Genomic DNA, 16,164 nt, shown 5'->3' on the forward strand with positions numbered 1-16,164 from the left:
AAATCAGTGCTACAGTGCACTGGGCGGTCGCTCAGCAGTCTGAGAGGAGATCCTCTAAGTGCTGATGCAACTGCCAGGAATGAGATTTTCGCAGCATATGGGAAACATGGTTTAGACGTTGCTCTGAAGAGACAGGATATTGAAAAGTCGACGATGCAGGTGGGCGAACTAGTTTTGTACCGCTATGGGCGGCGATAGTCCGGTAGCTTCTTCTCTTTTTATCGTCTCCGATCATCAGCATTTATCTCTGGATCGGTCATATTACTATGCTTCGTATCTCTTTTCCTGTTTCTAGACAGATTACCGCCGAGACGCGTTATGGCTAAGCAGGGGTGCTTGTCAGGAGCGAGAATTCTGAATCTGTGGGTGGAGAATATCCGACGCCCTATGTAGATTTCCAGTGTCCATTGACTACAGCTACCCCGTTGATGTAGAAATTTTACTATCAGACACAGCGAGCCGAAACAACGCAACGAGACTTTCAAAAGCAACTGACTCAACCAAAACAAACTGGAGCAAACCCAGGGAAATGCTTTCCTTGGAAATCACACCCAGTGCAATGTACATACTCATCCCCTGTCATGTCCTCACCGGCATCCTCATCTTTACAGAACGCGCCCAGCGGAGTTGCTCTGACTCCGATCGTTTGTCTGGACCTTTTTGAGGCCCCTGCCCGCCTGGATAGACGCAAGGAGCGCAGAGCGATTGTCACCCCCACCGCCGCCCATGGCTGGCGGCGCAGGTGGTGGGGGTGCAGCGCCCGGAGGAGGCGGCGGCGGTGCAGTCGGGGCTCCGCCAGCTGGAGGCGGAGGCGGAGGGGGAGGAGCAGCGGCACCTGGGGGAGGGGGTGGCGGCGGCGGAGGCGCACCGGTTGGTGGGGGAGAAGAGAAGCCGTTAGTCTCTGTCTCCGCGGGAGCAGAAGGCACAGGTGGCGGAGGAGCAACAGGGCTGTCTTGCACCGGAGTGGCGGACTTGTTCTCCTCGTCCATGGCGCTCAGAGGGCGCGGCGGGGCCATCGTGCCGAACAGAATGCTGGCCAGCTGCTTGGCGCTACCGCCGCCAGGACGGTCCTCCTCTTCGTCGGAGGAGTCGTCGAAATCAGAGCCGGCTTGAGACCAGTCGTCGTCGTCTTCGGGACGCGCGCGGGACTTGCGCTCCAACGGTCCAGCGCCCGTGAACGTTGGCTTAACAGCCTCCTGCTGCTGGAGCCGGTGGAATGGGTTCGTGGACGCCGGAGGTGATGTCGCCGGTGTGGCCTCGGCCGGTTGACCCGCCATCCTGCTGAAGTAAGGGTTCTTGGACTCAGTGTCCGCGGAGACGGCAGAGATAGCTGGGGATTCGGGCTCCGGTTCGGGGACCGACACAGTAGGCACCGGCGGCGGAGCCGGAGGCAGGACCTGGCTCTGCGTGGGAGTGCCGTCCTCTGGGGTAACATAGCCAGTTCCCTCTTCGTCTGACGAGCTCTCTTCTTCGTCCAATCCTTCCAGTTGACGCTGCAGCTCGCGCTCGCGTTCCTTGGCCATCTCGAGCTCAGCGCGTTGGGCCGCAAGTTTGTCTTCTTGCTCTTTGGCCTGACGAGCCGCTTCTTCCCTGCGGCGTTTCTCCTCTTGCTTCTTGACCTTGCCCTGCTTGACCTGCTCCTCCAGAGCACGCAGTCGAGCTGCTTGAGCCTCCTTCTCTTTATTGAATTCAGCTTCGCGTTGCTTTGCCTCATCTCTGTTATCAAGTTAGCAAAAGATCTCTGATATCTCCACATGTCTAAGGGATGCTTACTCAAGATGCTTGGTCTCCGCCTCTTGCACCTCTTGCTCATCCCTGATTGCCTGCTCACGCGCGACATCATCCGCCTTCTTTGCATCAGCCTGACCAGCACTGTCGGTACGGCCTCTTCGCGTGGGAGGGGCTGGCGGAGGTTTCTTGCCCACTGTCTTCGAAGCAGCAGCACTGGGGCCACCCTTCTCTTCAGCTAGGCGGCGCTGTCTCTCCTGTTCCCGCTTGGCATCATCTTCCTCGGCACGCTTCAGCCGCTCCTCACGCTCCTTCTTCTCCCGTTCCTGGCGTTGAAGAAGGGTTTCATTCGCGTCAGTGGGCTTCAGACCAGCAGCAGCCATGCGCTCGGCAATACGCTGTTGTGCGCGCTGCCGGGCAGCTGCCACGCGGTCTTCGTGTGTGTTACCAGGAGCAGGGGAGCTAGCAGACGGCGACACAGAAGGGCGGGAAGCCGGGGTTTCGGCAGCCGGGGATTCATAACGACGCTGTTCCTGCGCAGGCCTCTCTCGCCTTGTAAACCGTCAGCTTTAGCTTTGATAGCCATCTAGGATAACTTACTCTTCCTTGCGAACATTGGCTGTCCGGCTGTTTCGGCTCAGATCGTAGATAAAGTCGCGAATGGTATCTTCGACACCCAGAGCATCCTCCCAGCGACGCTTCTCATGCTCACGGGTTGAGTTCTGCCCTTCGTCACGGAGACTCTCCTCCAAACTGCGAGCAAAGTCCCGAACGCTTTCTTCAACATCACGCGTCATGGTATCATTGCGCTCGCGTTCAGACCCCACCTTCGAACTTTCGCTCTCCAGGCGGCGAGCGGCCTGACCGTCATCATCTTCCGCAGCGGGAGCTGGGCGCCCAGAAAGCTCGGCAGCCCGTGCCTGCATGCGCGCACGGGCACGAGCCTTAATCCGATCGGCTTCGGTAACCGCGCCACCGGGACCAGTGCCCACGATGTTAGCGGCGCTGCTGGGGTTAGCCTTGGCGTCCTGCAGGCGGAAGAGCTCAAGTTTCGCATCCGCAATCTCCCGTTCAAGGCGACGGACATCAGAGGCAACCTGCGGAACCTGGTCCTCAAAGGACTGCAATTGACGTCGAAGGGACCGACGCTCAGCCCCGCTATCCAATTGGCGGAATGAGGCATTGGGGTGGGTGTCGATGTCATCTTGCACGCGGCGAATCCGGTCCATCAGGCTCTCAGCCTCGCGGCGATCTCGGCGATCCAGAGCCTCATCATCTTCTGCCCGGTTCTCGTCTTGGAAATCCACAGCGTCGAGCATGACCTTGGTCTCACGAATCTTCTTGCGCAACTGGTCCGGAGACAGGTCTTCATCTGAAGCCTGTGAGGAAGCGGTAGGCGAGGGGGAGCGAGGATCACCACCAACACGACGACGCGCGCTGGACCGATAGCCACTAGCTGAATCGTTATTCTTGAACATGGTCGCATCCTTGCGGCTAGATCCGGGTGAACCTCCGCCGCGGAACGAATGGTCCTTGAGATAGCTGACACCGGTCTTCTGCGGCTGCAGGAACGCTCCGCTGGCTTTCCGAGATTCAGCATCCTGAGAAAGCAGTGACTTGACAGTGCCAATGGAGTCGTTCAAGTGCCTGGTCGACGGCGGGATAAGCTCTGCAGGTAAACGACTGGGAACCGGATACCCGTTCAGCGCTCGGTAGATCAGATGCATGCCAACAGCGAACTCATCCATGTTAAGTCGACCCCGGTTGTGAGGATCTGCCAGAGTCCAAATTCGCTCTAGGTCCTTCCGATTCAACCCACTCTGGCCCATGATCTCAATAGCAGTCTCGCCGCTAACAAAGCCCTTGCGCAAACCATCCCACGCACGGAAGAGGTCGTCATAAATTTTCTTCTCTTCCTTTGTAATGGCCCAGGCAACTGTGGCGTTTCCAGAAAGTCCAGTAGTGGTAAAGCCACCTTCACGACCAGGTTGGGGCATCAGTTGCTGCTTCATGGCCTCAATATTCGGCAATCCCTGTGCAGGGGTGTTGATAAAGCCCCACTGACCGGGTATACCAGTGGGTTGAGCAGTGAGTCCTTGCATGCCTCCAGTCTGCGCCGGGCTGAGATTGGAGCCAAAGCCGGTTGGCATGGGCGGCATCGGGGGCCGAGGACCGCTGTATCCCGTGGCCTGCGGGTTGGTCATAAAGCCGGTTTGCTGGGGCTGCATAAACTGGGATTGAGTGTTCTGGCCAGGAAAACCAGTTTGCTGAGGCTGCTGCATGCCAGTCTGCTGAGGGAAGAACCCGGTGGGCTGCGCCGTCAATTGTGACAGAAGCTGTGAGTTGTTGGGCTGCTGGGGCTGGGGTTGCTGGACAACCGGTGGCGTAGATTTGTTCTCCATAAGAGGTGCATCAAAGTTGGGGGCGTTCGTCCGTGGCGCAGGACCTGGTTGTTCATCGGGAACGTCAAACGAGATGATATCAACCATACTGGACACCTCATTCTTGATTGTTTCCGGCAGGGCGGGGGGGAGCTCGCGACCGGTGAGGCGCAGATTGCACAGGTACATCGCCAGGGCGAACTCGGGGAAGAACAGCTGTCCAGATTTGGTAGAATCCGACAAGACCCAGATCTTGGACAGGTCGGCACCAGCGAGCTTCGAGCGCATCAGAAGGTCCCTTGCTTTGTCGCCATCCATTGTCTTGCTGTCGCCCACCGCAGACTTGAAGAGCTGCTCGAACTTGGCCTGATCCTGGGCGGTAATAAACGAAAGGCGAATGCTGGGGATCCTCGACCCAGTCTTGGGGGGCACCTGAGGCCGCACCTCGGTGGCGCCAGCACCTTGGAAGGAACTTGCGATCTCAGCGGATGTCTTGGGAGCCGGGCGAGAGGGCAACCCCGTGGGCTGCGAGGCCTGGAACTGCGGAGGCTGCTGCTGTTGTTGCTGCTGGGGTTGGGGAGGATATCCCGTATATTGCTGCTGCTGAAAGCCTTGTGGTGGCTGCTGTTGCTGCTGCTGCGACGGTGGTGGCTGCTGGGGAGCGCCAGGGTAACCGGTGAACTGTGGCTGGAGCTGTCCGGCGGGGAATCCGGTAGCCTGGGGCTGTAGTTGCGAGCCGCCGAATGGCGAGGGTTGGCCAGCGAAACCGGTGGGTTGAGGAGCGAAGCCAGTGGGCTGGGGTTGCTGCATTGGCGATTGTTGCTGCTGGCCCTGGGGGAATTGCGTGTACTGTTGCTGCTGCTGCGGCATGAATGGTGCCTGGCCAGGTCGGCCACCAGCACCACCGCCGAGGAAGGAATTCGACGAGGAATACATAATTTATGAAAACGACGCACGCATGAGGCAAAGAAGAACGAAGGGATTGATGAACGAGAAGAGGCCGAGTGGAGGAAGTGAGGGAGTGTCAGGAGGAGGAGCATGACGCCGGTAGCAGGGACGGGCTAGCCCGGACCGGGTGCTTACTCAGCGCGGTTGACAGTTGAGTTCCCGGAGTGGATTGAATAATGGTAATATTGCTTCATTGAGAGGTATCGAGCTAGATAGATGCGTACTAATGGGTCATGACCATCCTGTGCAAAGTCCTCGCCGGGACGGAAAATGCCTAAACACCCAAAACATAACGTAAACACATGAGAACAGATCCGGATGTCGAATATCAACAGACAAAATCAAGCCCAAGAAAAGCCCGGAGGAAAGAAACAACCAGACGAAGAAGAATCTATGGAGTCTGCCAAGTGTTCTCACTGAAGAAAGAACCTCTCTCGCTAGGCTTTTTGTTGTTTGGTCGGTGAGCAAGAAGCAAAACCACGGTCAAAGGCGCATCCGAACAAAGAAGAGACAGGCCATTTACTCGGCGTTCTGTTGCTGCAGGTTGGCAGCATTGGCCGCCTTGCGGAGCTCGTACTCCTTGGTGAACTCGCGCGACAGAATGCCCAGGTCCTTGATCAGTGCGTGGCAAGCGTTGATGACAACCTCGCGCGGGGTGACTTCACCATCAGTCTGAACGCGCAGGAGGAAGTTGGGGGTCAACGGGTGGGGGACCTGAACAGGGTCAGGAAGTCATTCATATCATGGAAATATCCCGGGGACGTACCTTGTAGGCAGCGAAAATGACGTGGGGGGTCTTGATCAGACGGGAGCGAAGCAGGTTGGCGAGGGTGTGGTCCTCTTTGTGGAAGGTGAAGATGGCGGCATTGGGCATTCCTGGGTCGAGTTAAAACACCGAAATTTTGCCATTAAAAGAACCAAAACTTACGAGTATCGATCTCGACATCGATCTTGTTCTCACCCGGAGCGAGCAAGATAGCTTCATACCTAGAGTTGATGTCAGTCGACTTCTTACAGCAGAATTGGGTTATCGAATGAATGAAGCAGAACGGTATCAAGTGCATATATAAGGACTGACACATCGGGACGATCATCATCAAGCGGCACCCGCCAGTGGCGCGGAGCCCGGCGCTCGGACGTGTGCCGACCGGCCAGCTCATTTGCGATCGCCTGGGTGGTAGTCACGAGAGGTGCGGCCCTGAGATGATGGTCCGACATGGTTGGGAGGATAGGAAAGTAGGCAGGGATGTTTGGCTCGGTAAATGGAAGGAAGGCAGTTGGGAAGAGAGAGGTGAAGGAGTGCGGAAGAAGTGGAAGGCAGGCAAGCAGGATATCAGAACGAGGAAGGAACGAGTCCTACTATATCGCCCATTCTTGGTCTCCCATACCCAGTGTCTAGCCATAGAGCAGCTTTATTTAGGCATCTAGACCACAATTTGAAGGGCCAGGAGGACACCAGTCAATTGTTCCCCAATCCAAATGCCTCCAAAGCCAGAGCACTGCATGCATCACACAGCTAGTGTTTCGGCGCTTTCCCCACGGGCAGCAGAAAGCAGTAGACGAGAGAGGTACAAGGCAAGAAAACAAATTCATGCTAAATTGAGGCATAGGGCAAGAAAAGAAAGCAGAAAACCTACCGGTCTGGCGCGTTCATGATGACAGCGAGCGATTATCACCACGGGAACTGCGTTGATGAAACAGGAGTCTGTTGAGGGCTATCGTTGACCAGAATATCGACAGACAAGGATTATATAATCAGTATAGCGTTGATTCCCGGCCAGTGTCGTGAACTGGAGACCGCAGAGATGGCCTCCGAGGCAATGCTTCGGGGTGGTCAAGGAAAGGAACAACCACAGCGCTTCCAAAAGTGGCTGTGAACCGCGGAGGGGCTGCAATCCGGGTCAAGCTGATATAACCGCAAAATATATGTCTCGTATATGATATTCAATGCAATGCCGGGTCCGGGGCGGCAGAGGATCCGGATTGATGGGCGGGATGAAAAGTAGAGGTGTCGATGCGCGGGAAGCAGATCGTGATAAGCAGTGGTCACATGACTGATAACTGACTCATGGTCACGTGATATTGTTAGACCTACTTCGGTTGGTCTTGGTGGGAAGCAGCAGTTGAGGGAAAATGTTTGGCTGGTTGAAATAAGAAGTGCGTAGTTATCTTAGAAATTAGCGTGGGGGTTTGTCCATCGGTATAACAGTCTCAATCTCAGGTGGTGTTGATCGTCAACCGATGATATATATATCCCTCCAACCCTACTCCGCACTATATACTCCGATCCGCAGACTTACACACAAACTTGAATAAACCGACTCCCAGCCTGAACGACATTTCTTCCTTCAAACACTCAGTAAACCCTATCAGCTACTACTTATGCCCAAAACCAACATGCCACCAAACACTCTCCACAAAACCTACCCATGGATATCACCTTCCAACCCCTCACTAGCCAGCGCGCCAATGCTAAACATCGCGACCGCGAACCTGGCCATCTCAGTCTCAAAAGCCGGCGGAATTGGGTTTATCGCAGGCGGATATAACCTCTCAGGCCTATCAGCCGAGCTCATCAGCGCAAGCAAGCAAACCACATCCCTGCACCCGACAAATCCCCTTCCCGCTTTCTATACCGACACAGGACTCCTACCGCTGGGAGTGGGCTTTCTGAACTGGGGCGCCGACAGAGCGGAAGCAATAAGCATTCTGAAACAACACCCCCCCGCCGCAGTGTGGCTATTCGCACCTACAAACATGCCGGACGATCTACTGGAGTGGGCGAATGAGATCCGCTCCATAACTCCCAGAAGCAAGACTGCATCTAAACCCCAACAGCGAATCCAAATCTGGGTCCAAGTGGGAACAGTGCACGAAGCCCTCTCCGCACAGCAGACACTGCATCCGGATGTAATCGTCGCGCAGGGCAGCGACGCAGGCGGACACGGACTCGCGCGCTCGGCCTCGCTCATGACCCTTCTTCCGGAAATATGCAGCACATTACCTGAACTAACACAGACGCCAATTCTCGCAGCAGGCGGGATAAGCACAGGTCGCTCGCTCGCCGCAGCACTCTCACTCGGCGCCGTAGGCGCAGTAATGGGGACGCGGTTCCTTGCCTGCGCAGAAGCGAATATCGCCACGGGTTACCAGCGGGAAATACTGCGGGCGACCGATGGTGGGGCGAGTACGGTGCGGTCGACGGTTTATGATTCTGTACGAGGGATACATGGATGGCCCGAGCGGTATGATGGGCGAGGGGTTGTGAATCACAGTTATATTGATTCTGTGGAGAGCGGTATGGATGACGAGGAGAATCGGAGGTTGTACCGATTGGAAATGGCGAAGGGGGATGATGGTTGGGGTCCTCAGGGTAGGATGACGACGTATGCTGGGACCGGAGTGGGACTTGTGAATAGAGTGCTTTCTGCGGAGGAGATACTGGACGAGGTTTGGGAGGATATGAAGCGTGCTATTGGAGGGCTGACGGCGTGGCAGTGAAAGGGGGATTGAGAATATAGTAATCAGTTACCGAGGGAGTTGTTGACTCGAATGGACTCATGGCCCGAAATGAATTATGTGACCATGTCAAGAGAGAAGTGTCTAAGAACAGAGAGAGAATCAAAATAAACGCCATGCCTCGCCAGCGCCGATGCCAGAAATCACACACAAAAAGACAGAAAAAACCTCCCCCAAAAAGAGCAATGGATGTTTATGAGTGCGTGTCAATGCCAGGGCCCATAATGAATACAACCCGAACAATCAACCGGACATATGGAGGCGAGATGTATCGACCAAGGATTCGATGACATATGCATGCACCGTTCATGCCAGCAGGGAGGAGGGGAAACGAGAGCGGAAAAAAAGACATTATGAAGAATGCATGGAAAAATGCATGTTATACAAAACTCTAGTGCACGGCACTTAACAGATCCCCAATAGACGAGGTAGCCCGCTTCATCTTCCAGGAGCTCTTCTTCTTATCACGCTTTTTCATCATCTCCGCCCAGGCCTCATCGTCGTCCTCGTCATCCGATCCGGCACGCGCCTTTTTGCCGCCAGACGCAGAACGACGATCTGTCGAGACGGGGCGAATGGTGATTGTAGCAACCGATGTGGATTTGGGAAGTTGGGATTGAGGCATGGTCGTGGCCTTATTTTCGTCATTCCAGCCTGTAGTCATGTGTCCTGGGTCGCCATGCATGACGGATACCGGTCTGTACCGCGAGGCCATTCCTGCATTGCTGCGCTCTGACGGAGCAATCGACGGGGCGTAGCCGCCGGCAGCGGTGTTGGGGCGAAGCATCGGCGCTACGGTGTGACGACTCGAGAGATTGGAGTCCAGCATGCTGAGGGTGCGCTGGTCATACTGAGACGAGACCCCGGGAGCGGCTGACGTTGGTCTCATGTTCGGGTTGGCTCCGCTCATTGAAGGAGGTGGTGGCATCCCTGCCATCATCGAGGGAGGGCTCATGGGTGCTCCAGGCATGGCGCCGGCCCCCCACGCTGGAGGGGTGGGCATGCCGCCTTTCATCATCATCGGCGGCAGAGGCGGTGGCGGGCCCTGGTAGCCCTGCATCTGCATCATCTGCTGCATCCACTGCATTTGCATTTGCATCATCTGTTGCATCTGTTGCGATAACTGGACTTGGGCTTGCTGTTCAATGGTAGACATGTTCTGTGGTTGTGGCATCAACGAGTACGGCCGAGGAACGTCCCCCATATTGTACATGGCTTGTGTATTCGGACTTCCACGCCTCGTGGCGCGGGCACGCTCCTCATTAGCGATAACGCCCACAAGACCTCCTGACGGCGGCATTGGAGACTGCGAGCCCCCGTAGACCGAGCCCCCACCCATGGCCAGAGACTCGCGCTGAGACGGATTGACCAGGCCAGCACCAAAGTAGGGATCCCGTGGCAGGTTTCGGGCGAAGACAGGCAAGCTGCTGTTCCGTTTACCCATATCCTGTTCAGCACCCGTCACTGAGTTAGCAGATGATATATACGACGGCTGCATGGATGCGCGGAGATTCGGATTGGAGCCGGTGCTGGTCAAGCGGGTGGGTGGACGATTGCGGTTTGGGAACCCGTGCGCGGCCAAGATACCCAACGGCACCTCCTCGTCATCCTCCTCGCTGCTCTTTCCACTGGCGGACTTGTCACCCGGGCTGAACAGACGAGACACGAAGTTGGGAGTGCTGCTGCGGGCGCCGCTCATCTCCGGATGCAGTGTTGGCTCAGCGGCCATCTGACCAGTCACCTTCATCATCTGCTGGCGATAAACAGATAGATGAGCCTCTTGCTTTCGGCGCTGGCGTTCCGCCTCTCGCTGCTTCTCTGCCTCATCTTCTTCGTCATATTCGTCATTGACCGATTCATCATCGCTCTTGGATGCGTCACTCCTGGACCGCCGGAGTTCCTGCTGTTTACGATAATGCTCAAACTGAGACGGCGTCATCACCTTGTTGCCCGGGGAGCTCCGTTGGGGCATACTCTCCGCGAACTGCACGGCCAGTCGGGCTTGATCCTCGATCGACGAGTCAAAGGACTTGGTTGGTGCTGGCGACCGACGATCCGCGAGCATGGTATCGCCCTCCGGACTCAAGTGATCAGAGGGTCTTATCCCCTTGCCGTTGTCAACCGGAGCTTCATCATTATCTGGAGAGAAAGCGTTCTCTCTAGTCCACAGCAGAGACTGCCGAACCAACTTGGCATCTTCATCATCAACGTGCTCGTCTGATTCACGTCGTTCAGGATATGCTCCACTCCGGCGCAATCCTTGATCGGACTGTCGAGACAGACGGTCGAGAGACCGATGGGAAGTCGTGGCAAGCATTTGAGCAGGAGACGGCGATGCTCGTCGCAATTCAGTCGGACTCTCAGAGATAGGAGCTGGTAAAGGCTTGCCACCAAACAACAGGCTCTCATTCTGCCCAGCCTCCGGGCCATCCTCAGTGTACTGACTGGCCCACGAGTAAGGCGCAGGCTCAACAGCAGCTGATCGATCTGTATTAATTGGTTGAGGAGACAGCTTCCGCATCACGGTACTAGTCCGTCTGCCCAAACTGTCAAACATATTGTGAAAATCATTATCATCCCTGCCGAATTCGAAGTTCTCGTCAGGTAGCTTCGGTGGCGTAGCAGTGTTATCTGTGCGGCTAGTCATAGGACGGTGCCTGGCCGACGTATCCGGCATTTCTTGCGGTTGCAATGGCGGTTGCGGTTGCAGTTGTGCCGATGATGGAGAGCTCTTGCTGAAACGTCCACCAAACGAGAATGTCCGACCGGCTGCCCTCAGCGCACCGGACAACTGCGGTGGAACGGGGATATCATGGACTCGCGAGTGCGGGGAGAAGACATCGTCCGGTGGATGGATCTCCGCCGAGGAAGGGAGGGTGGACGAGGAGCTGAGCCGAGTCGACGTGGAGCTCTCGTACGTTCGGGCACTGTCAGGGCGACGGGTCAGTCGTTTCCGCAGGAAATCCATGGGCCGGGAGCGGTCATACCGATGTTTGTCCAGGGCCCGATCGGCGAAGATGTTGTCCGAGTCGTCCAGGTTGACGGTGACCAAGTTCCCCTCGCTCATGCGCTTGGTCAGCGGGACACCGTCGGTCATGGACCGGACGGGACCCCCAGGACGCTCGAAGACGCGGAAAGAGGATTGGGGTGCCGATTCCACCTCATCCAGAATGTTCCCGGACGACTTCCGCCGCGCAGACAGCTTGGGGAGTTTGATGGGCATTATTGCGGGGTGATCTCCTGCAGATTTGCCTTGTCTCACTCAAGCCTTGCAACTGACACGCAGGGTTGTACTGGAGGAAGCCCGGCTCTTAGCGAGGAAGCCAGCGCGCACCAAGGGACTGGTGTGGAAGGACGCGTTCGTGCTGTCGTGGATATCCCTCGGTTGCTTGACGTGTCAAATGCAGGAGGCAGCCGATCGACCCTTGAAAGCGATGAGTCTGACCGGAGGATTCAGTCGGGCCGGGTCCCAACAACAAGGGGAAAGAAGGCAGTTTCCCAGCAGCAAGGTCGATCAGGGGCGGAATGCTGAAAAATAAAGAGGAGCGTCAGCCCAGTGAAAAAAGAAGCAGCTGGACACGGAGACAACAGCCGCCCAACACAATCTGCCCTTGGCGGATGATCAGGCCCGGCAGGAATCCACCCCGGGCTGTTTTGGGGTAGAAGGGAGGGGTCTACGGTCCAACTGATGTCAAAGAGAAGAAATTGAACCCACCGTGTTATGATGGTGATGATGATGACGACCGTCGCCGGAGACAAGTGAAACCCAGGCTCTCAAGACACCAACACGCTGGTCTTCGACTCACAGCTCAGATGACTAGGCAAGTGGGGGCAGTGGGTGGAGCTGATGCGAAGGGCCGATCGATTGGGGGCCTGGATAAATTCACACCTCGCACCGGATAGGGGAAGGAGAGGAAGGGAGGGAGGGAGGGAGAGTCGGTAGAGGTGAAGGTGTAAAGATTGAAGAAGGCTGAGGGAGAAAACTTTCGAGCTAGAAAGAATGAAACAGAAAAACATGCCGAGACCCGCCAGCCACTGTCTCGCCTTAGCGTTGTCCTCAGTATGAACTACCTAGTCTGGATCTCACGGGATAGACGTGGCCAGTGCTACATACTGGTGGACGCGAACCTAGAAGCCCGAGCCAGGATGGTCGCTGATCGTTGTTGGCGATCGGCGTCTAGGTGCAACAGTCGGTAGGTACAGATCTTCCAGAGGTATGGCCAGACCGGAAACGGGCTAAAAATAAACAAAGGGCAGCCTGCGCCACCACGACTTGGCGGAGGATCTTGAATGCATTACATACTCCATCATTGTTCTTCGCAACCATCGATCGCATATCTGGCAGCCTTTCAGCTCCCGACGAGTATTCTGTGATACAGGACTCGATGCGGCCGCGACATGGGGGTTTCTCTCAGGTGCACGACATGCTCACCACATTCAATTCCTCCACCCGTTCGCCAGTCTATCAGACATTACATATCATACAGCCAACCAGCTTCGTCCTCTTCTCCCACGCGCCGGACTTTTCGGATTCTCTCTCTCCCTCTCCATACCCCCCGATCCTCTAAGCTACTAAATGGTGAGGCTTATTTCGCAAAGTGCAGGTCGTAGCCGAGCCACTGGCGTGCCTGGACGCCAGCAACATCCAGACCAGGAGTGCCGTAGGTCAGCGGCGCATAGAAGCAGAATCCCCAAGCGGTGACAGCGAGGATGGCCAGGGTGGCCACCCATCCCGTGACGATGGACTTGGATCCCATGCGCTCCTTGGCCGTGATAAATCGGCGGGGGGACGACCGGAGGCCCTTGGACTTGCCCGTCGGGTCATCCGCGGCGACGGGCGCAGCAGGCGGAGTGCGCGGGTCGATATTGCAGACAAACTCGATCAGTGCACCGGCCACGAGCGTCGACGCCAGATGGGCGGGCAGGTAGTGGTGCAGGAAACGCTGGCGACCCATGAGCCAGAAGGGGAAGTAGTGGGCGGCCCAACACAGGAACAGGAATCCGGTGCTGTTATACAGACGCGATCGGGCGCCGGGACCCCAGACTGAGTCCGACTGGTTAGCAAGATACCCATGAAAAACCAAAAAGGACAGGAAAAATGTAACTTACGTTCCTCCACCGCGTCGACGCCACGGCGTAGCGAGAGCTGATCGGCACCAATGATGCCGACGAACACGGCCAGCAGACTGCTGGCAATCCACCATCCCACCGGGTTACCCAGGAAGTAGATCTGCTCACGGGGCTCGTTCTTGGTCCAGAAACTCACGCCACGCAGCAAGAACGGCCACTGGTAGGGCTCGGTTGCGTAGGGGTGGCTACTGGTCAGGGCATTGTTGTGGTAGAACATGGCTCCCTGCAACTCCAGCCACTTGCGCATAAAGGGCAGCGGCTTGACCTTTCGCTCTTCCTTCTTGGTCAGGCGGGGGCTGTCGGGCTCGATGCCCTCGATGGTCTCCACGAACCATAGATTGCTTGCTTGCGCGGCGTTCTTGTTGCCGTTGATCTCGGCCTGCTTGAACCCCCATTCTGGCAGAGGTGTCGTGTGAGTCCACATGGCCACGCGACTCGGCTGGTGGATCAGTTTGAAAAGGCTGGCGAGTGTGCGGAACTCGGCACCTGCCTTGCCGTTCTCGATCTTGATCTCGAATAGGGTGTCGTTGTGCCGTTCTCCGCTCGCCTCCTCTTGTGGGACGGTGGTGAACTCCTGGTTCGTCGGGTAGTAAGGAGAGGCGACATCGTGAGAAAGGAGATATGTCTCCGTGCCGACATGAAGGAGTTGAACGACATCTCCGTTGTGCACGCTGTTCGCACCATCCACCAGGGGCTTCGTCGGAACGATCTGCCAGTGGTTGTTGGTATCATTGTGCGGATATCCAGTGACCTGCTGGCCCTGGCTGGAGATGCGTCCGTCGTCGTAGCGCAGAGGATACCGTTCAAGGTGGCTGTGAAGGAAGACGCCGGTTTCCTTGTGGCGCATCGAGATAGTATCGTAATACTCGATACCGACGGAATTCGCGGTCATCACATTGTCGCTGAGGGTTTGCTGGAACTCGGGACTCATGAAATCATCTCCAGGACCAGATTTGGTGAGGATGGCAAAGTGAACCTGGAACCAGAAAAGGTAGAAGAAGAATGGGATGAGAATGAGGCCAACCAGCCGAGCCGCGAAGTGCTTGCCAAAGCTGATCATGCTGAGCGCCCCCTGCTGTCGGTTGATATCCAGGAGACCCCACAGGTCACACAGAACCGCCGCGCCGATGGTCACGAAAGTGAACATGCCGACGTATTTGGTGGAAATGACACAGCTCATGCAGAATCCGGTCAGGAGGAGCCACTTCCACCATTTGCGGCCAAAGGGCTCGTGCCGCAGCTTGTAGAAACGGACATAGCATAACACACTGAGGGCCATCGACAGCACCAGTGGGGCATCCAGGAGAATCAGCCGGTCCTCGGCCACATGGGCATTGTCGAACACCATAAGTCCGGCAGACAGCACACAGGCGGGAAGCGAGTAGCCCGACTCCCACATGATCAGGAACACCGTCGGGATCGTCAATGCTCCGAGGGTGGCCGGCATCGCTCGGTAAGCCAGGTAGGGGACCTTGTGCTCAATGTAGGAGTCACCGATGTTGTCAAAATGGAAACTGCCATCATAGCCGACCAGCCAACCGGTGAACGCGAACAACAACTTAGCAAAGGGCGGGTGGACATCGAAGAAATAGGTGCGTTGCAGGTAGTACGAGGCGAACTGATAAAGAATTAGCCCCCTTTCCAACAGCAATTGCTCCGCCCAGAATCAGTCAATGCCATACCTTGCCGAAGTGGACCTCATCAAAGACCACCTCATTCGGATAATCCAGTCTGTAAAACCGAGTTATAAAAGCCAGCAGGGTGACGACAACTAGGGCGACCCAGTAGTCCCATTCGGAAGGTGCTTTGCTGGCGGCGGGCACCGAGACAGAGGAGGCTTTGCCCGACGGCGCCGCAGAAGTCTCCCGCTTTCCACCTCTCTTGCGCAGAGAGGGTGCAGGGGAAGACATGATGAAAGGGGGGGGAAATGAAAATCCAGAGAGCGTCTGAGATACCACCTAAACAAATAGACTGGCGCAGCGTTAGCGTCAACAAACAAGCTGCGGGAGGATAGGCAAGGGTTGTTGAGGGGCCCGGGGAGGCAATCAACCACAGAAAGGGACAGCCGGCGCAACTTACTAGAATCACCAAAAGAGCATGGCCCTAAAAGAATTGAAGCCAGGGAAAAGAAGGAGATGGGAATGACGACGGGGGGCCGAAGGTTGCGTGTCTTCTTGGCCGGCTGACATAATAATCATTCAGCCCTAACAACATTGAACCTTGCACATGATATTGTCAATCAACGGGTTTGGGTTATTTAGCCTCACATGGATTGACATTTAGGGTTCTCAACCCCTTCACGGGCGGAGTTTGATGGAGTATGATGGAAATTTGTAGTGGTGACATCGTGGTTCGGAAGAAAACGTGAACACCCAAAATTCCCAAAGGGTACGGGCAAAGACACGTCAAGATAGAACTTTGTAGATAGATAATAATGAATTGGCCTGAATAAATTCGT

The 16,164-nt window shown here is 56.1% G+C and overlaps 5 protein-coding genes across 5 annotated transcripts; 1 reads left to right on the plus strand and 4 right to left on the minus strand.

Annotated features, from left to right (window-relative positions):
* Positions 1 to 605: 605 nt before the first annotated feature.
* On the minus strand, positions 606 to 5,045 carry PFLUO_LOCUS2844 (actin organization and endocytosis protein; the record flags this gene model as incomplete). Its single annotated transcript, XM_073780026.1, has 3 exons — positions 606 to 1,716; positions 1,774 to 2,280; positions 2,329 to 5,045. The coding sequence occupies 3 exons, from the start codon at positions 5,043 to 5,045 to the stop codon at positions 606 to 608; spliced, it is 4,335 nt and encodes a 1,444-aa protein (XP_073636922.1).
* A 531-nt stretch (positions 5,046 to 5,576) lies between these two features.
* On the minus strand, positions 5,577 to 6,275 carry PFLUO_LOCUS2845 (DNA-directed RNA polymerase II core subunit; the record flags this gene model as incomplete). The annotated part of the gene is made up of 4 exons (XM_073780027.1): positions 5,577 to 5,771; positions 5,824 to 5,933; positions 5,986 to 6,044; positions 6,136 to 6,275. 4 exons carry the CDS (start codon positions 6,273 to 6,275, stop codon positions 5,577 to 5,579), a joined length of 504 nt encoding a protein of 167 aa, XP_073636923.1.
* A 1,179-nt stretch (positions 6,276 to 7,454) lies between these two features.
* Positions 7,455 to 8,558, plus strand: PFLUO_LOCUS2846 (uncharacterized protein; the record flags this gene model as incomplete). Its single annotated transcript, XM_073780028.1, has 1 exon — positions 7,455 to 8,558. The coding sequence occupies one exon, from the start codon at positions 7,455 to 7,457 to the stop codon at positions 8,556 to 8,558; it is 1,104 nt and encodes a 367-aa protein (XP_073636924.1).
* Positions 8,559 to 8,967: 409 nt separating this feature from the next.
* Positions 8,968 to 11,799, minus strand: PFLUO_LOCUS2847 (uncharacterized protein; the record flags this gene model as incomplete). The annotated part of the gene is made up of 1 exon (XM_073780029.1): positions 8,968 to 11,799. The coding sequence occupies one exon, from the start codon at positions 11,797 to 11,799 to the stop codon at positions 8,968 to 8,970; it is 2,832 nt and encodes a 943-aa protein (XP_073636925.1).
* A 1,363-nt stretch (positions 11,800 to 13,162) lies between these two features.
* On the minus strand, positions 13,163 to 15,616 carry PFLUO_LOCUS2848 (Dolichyl-phosphate-mannose--protein mannosyltransferase 4; the record flags this gene model as incomplete). Its single annotated transcript, XM_073780030.1, has 3 exons — positions 13,163 to 13,620; positions 13,686 to 15,324; positions 15,389 to 15,616. The coding sequence occupies 3 exons, from the start codon at positions 15,614 to 15,616 to the stop codon at positions 13,163 to 13,165; spliced, it is 2,325 nt and encodes a 774-aa protein (XP_073636926.1).
* Between the last annotated feature and the right edge of the window lie 548 nt (positions 15,617 to 16,164).

Source organism: Penicillium psychrofluorescens (assembly GCF_964197705.1).
Source record: "Penicillium psychrofluorescens genome assembly, chromosome: 2".
Lineage (NCBI taxonomy): Eukaryota > Fungi > Ascomycota > Eurotiomycetes > Eurotiales > Aspergillaceae > Penicillium > Penicillium psychrofluorescens.